This window comes from Diuraphis noxia, unplaced genomic scaffold (genome assembly GCF_037042655.1).
Source record: "Diuraphis noxia isolate RWA-SAM2 unplaced genomic scaffold, SU_Dnox_SAM2 contig0003, whole genome shotgun sequence".
In the NCBI taxonomy this organism is placed as follows: Eukaryota; Metazoa; Arthropoda; class Insecta; order Hemiptera; family Aphididae; genus Diuraphis; species Diuraphis noxia.
The window spans coordinates 57419728-57437392 of NW_028301713.1; the positions used below are offsets into that span (position 1 = coordinate 57419728).

General features: G+C 25.2%; 1 protein-coding gene across 5 annotated transcripts in view; it reads left to right on the forward strand.

Moving 5' to 3' along the window:
• The window catches only part of LOC107163598 (neuronal acetylcholine receptor subunit alpha-7-like), a 77794-nt gene extending 60350 nt beyond the window's left edge, over nucleotides 1–17444 (forward strand). For 2 of the 5 annotated variants that reach the window (XM_089223946.1, XM_089223949.1), the window contains 3 exons: nucleotides 1559–1642; nucleotides 9232–9341; nucleotides 12218–17444. In XM_089223946.1, the coding sequence (XP_089080072.1) occupies nucleotides 1559–1642; nucleotides 9232–9341; nucleotides 12218–12778 (755 nt within the window). In that variant the 3' untranslated portion in view covers nucleotides 12779–17444. Of the gene's footprint in view, nucleotides 1–1558; nucleotides 1643–4726; nucleotides 4814–9231; nucleotides 9342–12217 lie in introns of all 5 variants that reach the window. The other 3 variants (XM_089223945.1, XM_089223948.1, XM_089223947.1) reach the window with 2 other exon arrangements.
• Nucleotides 17445–17665: the final 221 nt, after the last annotated feature.

Below are 17665 nucleotides of genomic sequence, written 5' to 3' on the forward strand. Positions count from 1 at the left end.
GTATACAATATACGTACTCGTTTTAAACGAACATTTTTGCGTATATAATATACATCATATATTTTAATAACATATTTAATAATTTTTTTTCGTGGTCACATGACTTGGCTAAGGAGGGCACACAAAACTACTACCATACTGGTAATCGAAACGCACCGAGTATATTTTTTTCATTATATATGAATTTATATAAATATATATATATACATATATTGTAAAAATATTATTGTATTTTTTCACAAACACATTTGAGGTCAAAAATGTTAATTACTTACTCTATATGTTTTTTGTTTTTTTTTATTATTTTATTATTATTATTATTATTATTTTATTTTATAATGATTACGTTGTAGATTTTTAATGACAGGAAATATTATATTTTCATATAATCTAACTTCTGTGTAAATCTATTATACATAGGTACTAATAAACTCCAATTAAACATCTTAATACCATATAGGTATTATTGAAATATAACAATGTTACATATGATACAAGTATTCATAAAAAATAATAAAATCAATATTTAATTTAAGCTTCAAAATATAAAATATTATTTTGAAGGATTTTAAAAAATGTGATTCATTATTTATTTTACATATAATATCCCTACATATTTTAATTTAATTAATCAGCGAAATATAAAAAGTCCATAAAACTTATTAATGACATATCAAATCAATAATTAAATATTTATGAATATACAAAACTTTTTTAATCACATTTCGATGTATTGAACAATAAGCTTAACACGACTTTAATACCTAAATGTTGAACACTATTAATACATTTTTTTTTATGTTTCCTATCAAAAAAATTTCAAGTTCTATCAAATTTTACATTTTGTATGTATCAATCATAAATACCATCAAATAGTGTGATGATACCATTGATAACTTGTTGAATGTAAAACCGTTTTAAAAAATATTAAGTTTTCGAAAATTTCCCAAATTTGTTACCTGAAATTTGAAAATGTACCTTTATATTTAGAAATAATTTCAATGTGATTGATTGAAGCAGGCTGTCAAACAAAATGATGGGACGTTAACCAATAAACCGGTTATCATGATTTCACAACATTAACTTTTTGTAGGAGTTAACTCGAAAAATAATTTTTTCTTAAAACAGATGTTTGAGTGAATTTTGTAATGTTCTTTTTAAAAATAATTTTTGAAAGTAAAAAACTAACAATAGGTTTAAGAATATAAGTTGCTGTAGAAAATTATAGCTAGAAAAAATTGTGTTTGTGCTGATTATTTTGATCGATTTTGAACATAAAGTCTATTATGATTTTATTGCTCAAAGGAATTTATTATAAAAAAAAAATCAAAAACTATATATTCGAAGTATATAATATCATAGCTCGAGAGGAACTGGAGACCAGGTTCCCATAATTGCATTAACAAAATACACATTTTCAGCTTATCAAAAACGTGTTGTAAACAATAACATTTTATATTATACATTTTTTTTTTTTTTTTGCAAATAATATGTATTCTTTTCAATAATTTATTAAAATCATAATTAATATTTTATATTTTTTGATGTTGGCGAACAGGAGTTACGGTTTTGCTATCGCTTACATTCTTCCTAAATATGGTGTGCGAAACAATGCCACCTGCCTCTGAGTTACCACTGATAGGTATATTCAAATTAAAAGTTTGTTATTTTCTTTGTTTTGTTGTTGTTTTTATTATTATTATTATTATTATTATTATTATTATTTGCACCTGTTTAAGGGTTTGTACTTGGATGGCAGGGGTGCAACAATCGGGGGACTTCAATTAATAAATATCAAATTTAACACGTACCATATAAACATCGCAATAATACAAGAAAAAAGAAATATATTATTATTGTTTAAAAAAAAAATAACATTTTAGTTTCGGTCACTAATTGCTTGGAGGCTTCACATAGTGTCAAGTATTTTTTTCTTTTTTAAATTATTTTGATACGGCCAAAATAAAACAATACGATAAATGCTTATTAGATATTAGATAAATATTATGCTTGTTAATGATAATAATAACATATTCTAGTACTGAAAGCTAATGCCTACAAAAGTTATCCTGTGAGAACACGTAACAACGTTTCGCTCGAAAACCGACAGTCTAATTTTATTTAAAGACAAATTTCGCCATGTATCAATCTTGTTTAAACTTATAAAGCTTTGTTTGAACACAACTTTTATTATTGCTGTTATTATTATTATTATTTTGTTGATTATTTTTTTTTTTTATTATTTGTCATAGTAAAATATGATTACATATAACTCAAATGAACGGTCACGGGTTTTTGTTTTTTCCTTTTTCATTCGGCCCAAACATAATATTTTTATTTTCCTTCTATGCATTTTATATTATATAGATATAATATACATGTATAAAAATATAATATACGTACATAATATTATATATATTATAATAGGTATAGAGAAAAGTTAAATAAATAGATAACTTTTTGTCTGACGTATATATAATATCATAAATACCATGATATTATCATAGCATACCTATACTGCACGTGTTAAAAAAAAAAACATAAATATTACTGAATGCATATTCTAAATCGTACATGTATGAAACTATATTAATATGTCATTTAGAGCGCTTAGTGCCTATTTTAGATTTATAGTTCGTTAGTGAAGTAATGCTCGGGATACACCCATAGACAGACACAAGTCACGAACGCACAGTACGCGCACACAGATACAGAATATTACACACAAACACACGCACGCGCACACACACACACACACACACACACACAAACACACAAACACTCAATGCACACGCGTCCATACACACTCTTTGCAAATGTACCTATAGATGAAAATACGCTTTAGAATGCGCTTTCAAACGTGCACACTTAACACACTGAATATATCCCGATTGCTGTGACTACAGCAGAAACTGCCACTTTGGGGATGCAATTTAGTAGTTTCAAAGAATAATAAACCCAGTCTTGAATATCGTCCTGGTGATAATGTACATTTTCTCGTACATTATTATTATAATATACCTCCCACTTGCTAGTTCACCACGATTTCCATTATTCCTCCACGTTTAATCCGCCGTCTCACGATCACCAACGAACCACAAGTCCTCCATTCTCAAGAACTAGATCCCAATAAACATATACAACATTGCAATCGAAATAAAATATACTATATACCTACGTATACACTATACATATTATATTATATTATTATATTATTATAATCTTATATTTATATATGTGTGTATAATATGTATATATATATATATATAGATATAGATATAGATATAAATATACTCGTATGTGTGTGTGTGTGTGTGTGTGTGTGTGTGTGTGTGTGTGTGTATATATTATATTGTACAAAATCGATAAACAAATATCGTGTATCCATAATAATGCATGTATCGATCTATATATTTTTATTTTATATTTTTTTTATTATTTATTACATGAAAAACAATATTTTTTTAAATGTCTTTGTACTTGGACATAATAAAATTTAGAGTGTGGAGTCCTTTAGCTTTCTATCAAAGTCAGTGATCGCTTGATTAGTGTTAATAATATACAATTCAAAGCAATAATAATATCATTTTTTATACGCACTGTAAAAATATTACTTTTTCTTATACTTAATACAATTATTATGTAACATTACTATTCAATTTTAAAACAACAACGTTGCATCTTAAAAAGCGGAAGGTTTTATTTATATTATATTATATACTTTTGTAATGCAAATTGCTATAAAACTATTTTGGAATTTCATACGATTTATTATTATTATATTATAGGTTTCCTGTATAATAATAATATTCTACTGTTTACTATTAAGATATAGGTAATATATTATAAAAACAGTTAATAAAACGTATATCATAATATGATAATATTATACCATAAGCAGCACTGTATTGTTTTAATTCACCCTTCGAACCTGGTCTCCAGAAGAAAAAACTTATCGTAAGAAATTATTAATAAAAAAATAATAATAACTATGGAAAAAAATAACGACCGAAAACATATATTTCTCCATGTTAAGTGACCTGAGAAACAAAAACCCAGTGAGCACACACGTAATAATTGTATTTTTGTAGTTTCCGTGTAGTTAGCTATTTTGTTCGATTTTATTTTCGATTTCATTTCAACACAACCGCTGTATACTGTTTATATAATATTGGTACAACACATGTATTAAAATGGAATTGTATTCATCAACAACACATATAGGTACAAGAGACTATAATAGTATGTAATCATTAGGTCTAAATTATAATCGACTGTTTAATATTTGTCGTCGTCATGAGTAGGTACTCAAATTTTCATCCACTAGTTTTGACTATTTTTGTTTTAGTAACTAACTCACCGTTAGCTTATTATATTTATACCTAAACGTTATCATTGATTTAATTTTGTTATTATTATTTATTTATTTATTTTTTTTTATTATATAGAACAAACCCTCGGCGACATCGGCCATTGGGATATTATTTATTATTATCACTATAATATTTATTATTGTTATTTTATTTTTATTATTTTTTGTATTATTATTGTTATTATTATTATTATTATTATTATTATTATCATTATTATCATTATTATTATTATTATTATTATTATTATTATTATTATTATTATTATTATTATTATTATTATTACTATTACTGTTATTATTAATATTATTATTATTTAATGGAATGTGTGGTGTTTGGCATTTATGTTGTTTCAGGAGTGACAATCCTCCTATCACTGTCTGTATTCTCACTCATGATAGCCGATGCCTTACCACAAACATCTGAAGCTATTCCCTTACTAGGTCAGGCAATATTAAAAATAAAAACAAATAAATACATATCGTATTAGGAACAATTTAATATTAATTATATATATATATGTGTGTGTATTTAATCATATATATATATATATAGGTATATCTATATGAATGTGCATAATACATACATACACGTATATATATATATATATATATATATATTCACTTAAATCTTATATGTATAATTATTATATATTTATATATATATTTTTAAACACTTTTTATACTTGTATTTATATGTATATATTTATACATATAATATTATAATATATATTTATATATATATATATATACATATATGTATGTATACATCCATCTATTGCTGTGTAACCATAATCTAGTTCGAATTTTTCATTTTGATTTTTCCATTTAAATAAATCACACGCAGTATATATATATAAATATTAATTAATAATATATATAATATATATGTATATATTTAAAATTATATATGTATATATATTTAAAATTATGTATATATATAATTATATATGTATATTTTTAATATATTATATATATTATAAATATATATGTTTTGCGGAATTTTGTGGTTTGTGTTCAGTTCAGCTTGCTCTTACTTTCTCTGTTTTTCTCGTACATACAAAAAATAAATAACACATTCAACACACTCACAACAAAACAAACAATTCTAATAACCAAAAAAATAAATGAATATTTTGTGTCTGAATAAATAAAAAAAAACTATAACGCTATGAACCATTATAGGTAAATCGTTTTTTTTTTTTTTTTTGTCAACAGACGATACTTTACGATAAATATAATTTCTGAGACTTAAAATCCATTTTCTGGGGAATTACAATATAATATACCTTTTAAATTATTTGTATAAAAAAAACTTGAATACTAAAAATAAGAATAACATTATTTGTAAAGAAAACTTCAATTTTTTTTTAAAGATTAAATTATTTTTATTATATTTTAATTCTCACAATTCTCATTAAAAATAAATGTAGAAATGGCAAAATATTTAAAGGAAATAAAATTTTTGGTTAGTAAACATAATAGTATCGCTTACGTCCTAAATAACTCTTACTTCACACCGTTTCAGCCTTTCTGAGAGAACGATTGTAACCATCAGAGTTCATAGCGATGTGGTTATCTAAACATTTAAATCACAACACACAAAATAAATTAATTACAGTTATCAGTTTTCTTTGTGAAAAGCCGAAAACGCTTGTACAATGTACATAAATACAAAAACACAAAAAACACATCATATTTCTTCAACATCATTACAAACATTTCTATAGCATGCTATCTTTTTGTTTATGTTTCGTAAACTACTTGATCGTCACCGTGTTTCATTGTGCATTCGTATTTGTATTTGACATTCTGCTCTCAGTTGTCCGATAAACCATCTAAGCAGAAAAAACTAAATAAGAAAGAAAGCCGTGCGAATGTTAAATAATAATTTTAAAAAAAAAAACTACTGCTAAATAAATAAGTATATCGCATATTAATGTGTATATATATATATATATGTGTATGAACATATACATGCTTATATGTTAATATACACTACTAAACATTTAAAATAATGTACACAGTTTTGTTTGTGTGATCATGAATACGTGGCAGTATGTTTTATTTATTTATTGTTTTTGATTTCACTCATTACAGTAGTTTTCTGTTTATTAATTTATTTATTTTTTCATTTTCTCTACATTTTGTTTCTGTTCAGTTTGTAACACTACACTATTAAAACCGAAACAAAGTACCAGATGGGACGTGATATTGCAGACTGCACCAGTGATCTATTGATTTTCAAAAATTAAACATAATTATTAAATAATTGAAAAACTTTTTATTATTTTTTTATTATCAATCAGTATAAATATTATTTATTCATTTGTTTTATATAATATAATGTATTATATTATAAATGTTAAGTAAAACATACATTTTTATTTATTACGAAATGTTGATATTATTATTTTCATTTTCATTTAACTTTTTTATCATTTTGCGTTAAAAATGTTTATCACATGATTATTTCATCATTTCCTTCCTTTTCCTCCTCATTTTATAGTTTATTTATTGATTTTATTTTTTTATTTTTTACTCAATTATTTTCTCTCAATGTTGTGTGAAAACAATAAAACTGATTAAACCGATGTTGTCGCGTCAAAGATAAATATTAACCAATTCGTATTGTAAATTAAACAATATTTGTTTATTTCACAAATTAAAAAAAAATGGTTAAATATTAATTTAAAAACAAAATGTTTAATCAATCATATATATTACTATAATAATATATTTGTGGGCCCCTCTGCCTCCAAGTAACAAAGCCGGTAGTTTCTTAAAAGTTATTTAGCTAATTTACACATGACTTCGTGCAAATCGGGTTAAAAATAAATATATATATATATAATATTATAAATGCATTTCACGTCAAGGGTGAACAAAAAAATAAGACTAAAAACCGTTAAAAACTCTATTTTACCCACCGTTGAAAATAAATGTACAAAGTTAATAAATATAATTAATTTACAGCTAAATATATTTATATATATATATATATATATTTTTTTTTTTTAATGAAAAACAGAATCGATTCAATAACAAGTTATTTTAACTCCGATTTGTATAAGTCATTTAAATTATGATTATCTTAAGACCATAGATGATGAACTCAGATGTAATTGTTTCTAAGGAATAAGGAATGTACATACGTCTGTCGAGGATAGGTACATCTATTTTTAACATCTAGCGAAGTTTTTATGTAAACTACTAATATTTTAAAAATTACGTACAAATAATTAGTTTGGTATTTTATGTTATTATTATTTTGGTTTTTATTTTTATAAAATATTTAATAGAATATATTTTACACTATTAATACTATCGAAGCTCAAATTGTATTAAATATTTATGTCGGTGGTAAAAGTTGAGGTTAGGTTTAACTCACATATTTAATTATGTAAGATGGCATTATAGGCAAATGGTCATTTTAATTATTGTTTGAATATTTGGATTTAATTTAAAATCCCAAGATGTTAAATTTATTTTTACTACAAAAAGGTATAAAGTAACAGTAGTTGTTTAGATATTAACATGTTAAATACGTCAAACAAACAAAATAGTTCGTATTCTGACCAGTGACTTCATATACTTCATCCAGTAAAGTAACAACTAACAACTGTAATTACTAAGCCCAAATATGCGTAACTATTTATATTAATTACAAAAACTTATTTAGTGATTTACAGGGTAAAAGGTAAAAATGCCTACAAATCATATGATTATATATTTTTTTTTTTTTTTTTTTGACTTACCCGCAACCTACATAGTTATATTATTTTATTTGTGTATTACCAACATGCAGTTCATACAATTTTTTTTTTTTTGCTATATTCAGTTTTTATAAACTGACATTTTGTTTATAGCGATAAATCATTTTTTTCACCGACATCACGCAGAAATCTGTACTCAATATATAATTTTAATGAATATTTCTACTATGTCAATCGTCAGAAATAACATTTTAAGAAAATATTATACGTGTGACAGTATTAAATAAAAGTGTAATCTATAAGTGTCTATCATGGTTATAATTATTATTATTTGTATTATTATTATTATTATTATGTATACTCGTACCGTATACATAAAAGCGCTAAAAACGCGCCAATGCATGTGGACACGTTTATATTATTTTAATTTTGTTTATACTATATATACAAATACAACATACAATGAAAGGAATTATTTGTATAGATACTTTTGTTTGATACATCAACTAAAATCAAAAGAAAAGTACCTACTTCGCTAGATGATAAATCGTCAACGAAAATAATACAACTTCATTCTATAATCATCCGTGGTCTAAAGTGTTCATTATATAATGATGATGATTTAAACAAGACTTGATAGTTTATCAAATGTTAAATTTAAAATATAAAAATAGTTACGAATGTTACGATAATTATTGTATTACTTGCATGAGTAGTACATTACTTTACATCTGTCTGTCTTAAATATACAAACCTGTCTTGTTTATGTCTGATTTTATTTTACAATTTACTATCTATGTAGTTTGTTTTGAACACTTTTTACTTTCTCAATCATTACATCTCAAAATAGATGATATTTTTTTTTATGAGAATCAACTTATGATTTCTACAGTGACTTGGAATTATATTTTTTTTTTCAAATGTAAGTTCAATAATATAATGAAGATAGTTAAAAGTATTATATTATTTCTTACAAAAATCTTATGCATTAATAATTTATCCTTGGTTAATATTCGAAGTCACAAATTAGATTACTTTTATTGCACTTAGAAAACATGAATGCACGATGCTTTGAAAAAAAAAATGAAAAAAAATACCAATTCGTGTTTATTAATGTATATTTTATTGTGTTCTTGCGGCCTTTAGGTACTTATTTCAACTGTATCATGTTTATGGTTGCATCGTCAGTCGTGTCCACAATCATGATTCTGAATTATCATCACCGTAATGCGGACACTCACGTCATGTCCAAATGGGTAATTCAATTATTATTACAATAAATTATGGTATAATATTGAGATAAAAGATAATGAATAAATATACACTGAGACTACAAAAAAACAGAGCACAAGAACAAAGTAATCATAATTTAGTTCTTATTATAATACGAAATATATTAGGTATTAAATAATTATTTTAACTTAATAATAAATTAATGATATTATTAAATTAATAATTTCTGTTTTAAACCTTTGTCTAGATTTGTATAACATAATATATAAGAAGAGGGTTTTGGAAAAAAAAATACTTTTTTTAGAAAAATTGTATTTATAATAATATTAAAATAATACACCAATTACATTAAATTTCAAACTTTAAAATAATAATTTAATAATAATCATAAATAATATTGTTATATAATATTTTCGACGCATGTGTGTAGCAAAATTGCCTATCCAACGCGCCGCTACACTTATCGTTCCACGTTTTTTATTTTAAATTATTATAATATTATCACCATCGCTGGTTGAAATGCAGTTTACTAAAAAAATAATATGAAGTACAATGAATATAAATAAATGAACCAAAGCATTTTTAACATATTTAAATCCAAAATTTAAATTTTATTTTAATATTTTTACATGCTTTTACATTACTTTTATATGAATTGATCAAACTATAACCATGTGGAAGTCAATAAAAATATGATCTAAACCTATTCAAAAAAAAAAAAAATGATAACAAACGCCCTTCAAAAAAAAAAAAAAGATCATAAATACTCAAACGTGTACATTTATATTAATTTTATTTAAAAAATAAATCACCAAAGTCGTTCTAATATATATTAAGTGTTGAGTTTACCTCTTAATTTATTGGGCCAGTATAGTGGTTGTGTTAAATTTAATGATAACAATAATTTATTGAATATTTTTAAAAACGATTAAGACCAGAAACTTAAAAATCTGTCAGCATATATAAGTGTTACTAAATAATTTCATAATTTTGTCAGAATTCATCAATATTTTAATTTATAACGTTCAAAACAAATAAATGTGACTTTATACTAAACTTAGTTTTTGATTCTTACAAGAAAAACTTTTGAAAAATCTTCTATTCAATTTGCAAACCTTTGATTGAACTTTAGGTATATATATTTAAATTTTAATAAAAGTATTACAAAAAATAGTTCCAAAACTGTCATGGTTCTGACAATTTTTTTCAAAATTATAAATGTAAACACTTATAAACTATTGAACCTATACTTATAATTATTTATACTTTCAATTAATGTAAGAAGAATGTGTAATAAATCTTTGTAATGAATTCCAATCAAACTAACAAAAAAATTTTCATCCTTAAGTTAAATAATCTGAAAAGAAGTAGATCGTTTTAAATGTCTATAGACTATAAAAAAACTCAAAAATAAGCAATATAATATACTGAACACCTTACAATGTTTTTAAAATACATATTTTATATAATATGTTTGTTGAAAATCATGAGTACTCAAGCTTATGTTAAATTGTTTTTAAATAAGAACAAAATATCTCATATGATTTTTTCGTAGGTAAATTGTTTTGCTGTCTATGTTTATCTTGGTTATTTTGTAAATTTTGGTAAAAATTATTCTCACATGGAATTTAAAAAAATCACACATCTTCGCAAACTTATGCATTAACCGCTCTACTCAGAATCTTGAGTTGGGTTTATTCTTTAAACCCATTTCGAATTGTGTGACGCATAAATCACATTTAAATCATTTATAAAAAAAAAAATGCCACTTATTGAAACTTAATAATTGTGTTAACTATTTATATCATCAAAAATAATAGATTTATTTTAACCATAGACCATAAAAAATAAAATATTAACCTTATGACCTTATACTAGACAAGCAGTAGTTGTATGGAGAGCAGCAATACAAAGAGAGTACTTTTTGTTTAGTCGTTTACTCAAGATTTATGGTAGGTTATACGGGGTAATAGGGTGATAATTTAAATATATATATATAATTGTATTTTTTCGTCAAGACAAGCTACATCACTTCGAAATGATTTACCACCGCCCGTAATACTGTCGTTATATATATTTCTTGTTTAGTAGTAATCAATTTCTAGAGCCTAGAAAATTGTTCAAGTAGACTCTATGACTCTATCGATTTCACGTAATGGTTTCGTATTCTTTATTATATATAATAAATTCAGATAAGAAATATCTCACCCTCTCCCAGGACTTTTGATGAAACACCACCAAAATCCATAGATTGAGCAACCGATTCCCTATATAAAAATGTTCGTGGAATTTAATTGTATTGAAGTTATCGTGTTACCTCGGCCATATAATTATTTGGACTTTGTTATGCAATATGATTAAGTACAGTGATTCAATCTGCAGTGGTTATGCGATACCATGGAATACATAAAAACAGAGCTCGGTCTACGAACATTTTAAAATTAACTTCTATAATTAGTAGTAAGTACTATATAGCTGCTGATTCTCCTAAACCTTGCAAGGTGAAAGAGACCCGTGCCCCGTGGAGATTCCAAGAAATGAGTCACTACGTTTCGCGGTAGCGCACTAAATGTTTTGATAAGTGAATTTTTTTTATTAAAATCTCGTCGAAATTACAAGTTCCGACACGCAAGTTTTACGCTAAATTTTGTTTTTGTTTCTAGTTTTTGTTGGGAAACTTGTGAGAAAACTTGTATTGAATTATCAAAAATTGATTAATCGATATTTATAAGAGAAAAATCATTTATGTCGATATCGAAAATTTTTGAAAAACTAAAAATTTTGGTGTAGCTCTACTCAAACTTTGCCATGGCCCCATTTTGAATTCGACCCTGGGGCAATGACACAACTCTGACAACAAAAGTACCAACTATAACAATACGCGCTTGTGTCTAAACAGGTGAAACTCATGTTCCTGGTGTGGATGCCGTGCTTGTTGTGCATGAGCCGACCTGCCCGTGACGAGCAACCCACCAACGGGGGGAACAAGTCGTCGGATTCCAAGAACAAGTCGGCGGCGTCGTCCATCCACCACCTGCCCGACCTGGAATTCCGAGCCAAGTCGTCCAGGAGCCTGCTAGCCAACGTGCTCGACCTGGACGACGACCTGCGCTCGTCCACCCGGAGCTACCCGGGCACCCGAAGCCAAGTAGCTCCGATGCCCGAGCACGTGATGGTCGAACAGCAACAGCACACGATGTTGACCGGCGGCGGCGGATCGGCGTCGGCGGTGGCCGCGGCCTCGTGTCTGGGGCCACACCGTGAGCTGTCGCTCATCCTCAAGGAGCTCCGGGTTATCACCGACAAACTACGCAAAGACGAGGAGGACGAGGAGATCACCAACGATTGGAAGTTCGCGGCCATGGTGGTCGACCGCATGTGCCTGTACATATTCACCTTCTTCACTGTGGCCGCTACCATAGCAGTACTCATGTCCGCGCCGCATGTCATCGTCACGTGATCGCACCACCGACATCATCGACTCCGGTCCGGCTTCTATAATATATATATAGATTTTGTTATATATTACAATATAAAATGGTTGCGACGAAGCAGCCATAATATATTATATGACGACCACATTATGGTAGTCACATCTGCATAACACGCGGAAAAGTGACATGTAGGAATCGGTGTGGTACCGTTCTAAATATTTATAATATATTATACGCAGATAACTATAATATTATTAAATACTCTTCCTAATATCTAAAGTTATTATAATTATTATAATTTTTTTTTTCTTAAAACTACTTCTTTTCTAACGATGATTAACTAAAGTATATATATATATATGTTTACTATATGTAATAATAATATATATATGTATATATGTATATTACTCTAGCCCTGCTCCTAGAAACGAATTAATAAACGCATATTATTGACGTTTAAACCTGTTCCATGGAATATTGAACAAGACACGTCAAAAATATTGTTATTTACATCAATAATATATCCAAGCAAATAATATTTTATATGAGAAACTAAAATAGACATATTTATATTATAATTTAACAAACTATCATTGAATTTACTACAAAGTTGGTCCCCTGTATACCTACGTATTTAGTGTACGATATTGTCATATTTTTAAAACATATTTGTTAATTTTTTGCGTATTTTCATAACACCGCGGGAAGAGTAATAGTTGAATTTTAAGTAGACATACTGCCATACGAATATAATATTTATTCGTTTATTCATATTTTTCGTATTGTTTATGGAATAAGGGCTCTCATCGAAAAAAAAATATTTATACCTATTCGATATCGGAAGTCCCATAATAATATTATAAACATTCTAGAATCGATAAATTTTTGCATTGTCACAGCGTCGTAAAACTCACAACATGTCATGACGCTATTAAGTTTTAAAAACCGATAATTATTGTTATATTACATAACTGGACATCGAGATACGATATTATAAAAGTGTCTATTGCTAATTAACCAAATAAATAGTTTAAACTAAAGTTTTTATTTAGCTTACTATAGTAGTGATATTGTATTTTCACATAAATGCACTTATTTCAAATTACCTAACTTCTATTGCATAATATTGATAATCTTTTTAATTACTGATGTTGGGTTCCTTAATATTATTAATTTAACTACGAATGGTTTGAAATACAATTTCGTTTTTCAGACCAATGTAAACAAAATTTGTCTCAAACCGTCGATAGTATATTATTTACAATATAATTTATTTAACGTTAATTTATCTTCCCAAACAGCACAAATACGTTTGTTTCGAAATTCACAGGTTTCGCAACTGCTCTGAAAATAAAACATAATTCATGTACCATAAGTCTCCGAGTGACTTGATTTTAGACTGCCATTTATCTTTAGATGTTTTACCTACAAAGTATACACTCTACCGATATATTATACTCTATCGATTTTTGGTTTCAATAATTAAAAATTATTTTAAATATTTATGACGTTGTAAATTGCTTAGGAACCATGTGATCAATCATAAAAATTACTAATAATTTTTATTACAATAGTTTTTCATTGGGAAAGTATTTCATTGATATAGAAATATTGCAATAAATTATAAGTCTGAGATAATGAAAAATCATATTATTTTAGCGTTTTCGACGAATTTAAATGTCTATACTAACAAACATTTTTCAAAAATAGGAAATGGATTTTCCGTCCCGAAAAACGATCCAAATGTCAAACTATGTTTTATTTCAACTTTGGTATTTAATATTTATCTTAAAATAATGTGCTGATTAAACGTAAATAGTAGCTATAATTAATATTAGTATAATTATTAGATCATTAATATTTTACTGGAATACATGTGTCAATCACTTAATTTATTCCATTATCTATTTCTATAATAATTACTAAAATTACTATATAATATTATAAAGTTATTTGTCATGACATCCAATTTTTGTGTCCTCTTGCTCAAATTGATATATTTATAGACTTAATATGATTATATTATTAGCTTAGCTAAAATAATTTGCTTTTTATATTAATCATCTGTGAAGTAAGAAATAAATATATTTTATTCAGACACACCTAAATATCTAATACGTAACTAAATAAACAGATTATTATACTATCACATTACATACATTGTTTATGGATTTGTTAGACATGTATTAGAGTACTTAACTGTTTTATTTTACGTGCACGTTTTGCTGTGACAATCTTAAAATTATATCATCGTAACGCCCAACGGTAGATATTACAATTGTAATACTAATAATTATTAAAAATATTATCAATATCATTATTATTATTATTATTATTATTATTATTATTATTATAAATACTAGGTATTAAAAATGTCTAATACATTAAATGACAAAATCTTGAGTCGTCTTCCGGTTCAAATAAATGTCATAAAACAAACAAATAATTGGAAAATATATAGGTTACAAATTACTTAAATTTCATTTGATATAATATATAAATATATAAATTATTATATACCACATATACAATTTAGTAGAGATATCATAAAATAGTGATTTGGAATTAATAAATTTCTTCGATGATGTTTCATGATTGATCGTTAACAAACAAAGTGTTAAATAAAAAATTCAGCTCAATTAATTGCTTTAATAAATAAAATAAAAATTATTGTAAAATAAAAATACATAAACTAACGTTTGTTTAGAGCTATACATTGTTTACATAATATAAACAAAACTATTTTATAAAAATGGAAATCATTTTAAAATTAAATGTAAAAATGATTATAAAAAAAGTTTTATATTAAAAAAAAAAAAATAAAAAACATGTAAATACCTACTTTGTTATTTGTACGTTGTTATTGAATCTTGTTAACATAATTATAATTGATTTTATATTACTGTAGCCCTTAGAAATAATAAAATATTAATGTATAGGTTTTAAACATTTTGTTATGTTTTAAGACGTAATAATTGAATATAAAACAACTATAAGAGACTTAAATTTACTATGTGTAACATGAATTTGACAGCCTTATATTATGCTTGAAAATATATGTAAAAAACTCAGTAATCCATATTATTATACATCGTATTGTAAAGACATTTCACTATAACGACATTATTATATCAAATTGTTCTAAAACGTTATTTTATATATAGTTACTTTTGTCAGTTTTATTTTTATTATTATTATTACTTTTTCATCATTAGTTCAATTAATAGCAAATAGTAAGATTAGTAAATAAATTAATCGAATATTTAGGTAAAATAAAATTAACACGTCTTCATTTATGTACCTAATTTTATTCGTCAGATCTTATCTTTTATCTCAATATTTTATTTTGATTGATTTTCAATTATTTTATTTTACCAATTGTTGTTCTTATTATTTATGTTTAGATACAGCATAACGCCATGTTGTATTATTTTCCCAGTCTTTAATCATCTAAAATTATTATTACAAAAAATTACAAAAAAAAAAAAAACATACATAGGAAAAATAATACAAAAAAGTCCCTAATTAGACTTTAGTTTGATTCAATGATTTAATAGTGTATACTGTATGCCCTAAAACCATATTATTATCGTTAAGTTAAAATTATGGTCCTGCTCATCTAGGCGCTGTTTTTTTTTAATTGTTAAGCAAAAATTAATGATTGAAATTAAACATATATTACATAATTAATATGAAATAAAATAAAATTCTTTTTATTATAATTTATATTATATATTATACATGTGTTTATATATATATGTTATATTATCGTTAAGTAAAATACAATAATTTCATATTCGTTATCGACTATTCGGATTATACCATTTAAATTTTAAATTTTTGTTTTTGTTTGTACGCCCGAGTTCATCTTTCTCTGCCATCATTTAGCAGACAATCAAAAATATTAATAAAATTAAGATTTATTGCGAATTGAAAAATTGAGTAATTTTCTTTTCTATTATTTAAAAATTTTAATCATTGTTTTTTGTATTATTCTAATGCCGTTTCTATTGCTATAGGTTTAAAATTTCACAAAACTGTGACTAGTCTCTTTCTTAGATTTTTAACAAAAACTGATTGTTCGACCGTGATTTGAATAACTCATCATACCTACTTCTTCGACGATTTCTTTTCAAACCAAAAAAAAATAAATAAATAAGAGTATATAAGAATCTTAAATTGAAAGATAAATAAACAGTTTTAAACACACATTTTGTTATTTATTGCTAATGGTTTCGTATAGTCTTATGACTTTTTCTCGATGTTTTTTTTTTCTAATGAAAATGTCATAACATGCTAATATTCTTAAAATTGTTTATACCAATAGATTACATAATGTATTTCGTCAAGTTTTTTTTGTTTTTGTTTTTATTTTATACAAAAATTTGTTTGTTTTATTTTTACAGTTGATGTTTTAGTTTGTAATTTCTATGACAAATCGTAATGTGCGATTTTTATAGGCCAACAGATTTTAAAGGCCGATAAATATCTAATATTAATAATGATATTCGTAATGTTATTATATATTGATAAAACAATACAAAATGGTGTACCTACACATAATATAGATTTGCTCATAGTATTTGTTAACTCTTGTGTAATGTAGATGATATTTAATTTCAAGCAATTTGTACTCATAAATATGAAAAGTTATAATTGTGATTATTAAATTATATTAATTTTAATCGTTTATTGGATATTATGTTGACTGTTACATTCACCTGGTATTAACATGAAGTAAATCATTTTTAACATAAATGAGTGGTGTTAAAAACAAAATAAATATTATGAAAACCGATACTGTTATTTACAGTTTCGCTTAATTTTCAATCATATATTATAATAATATCGGTGCTATAGGTACCTATGTTCTATGTAACCTATATAATACGAATAATTTATTCATAAAAGTT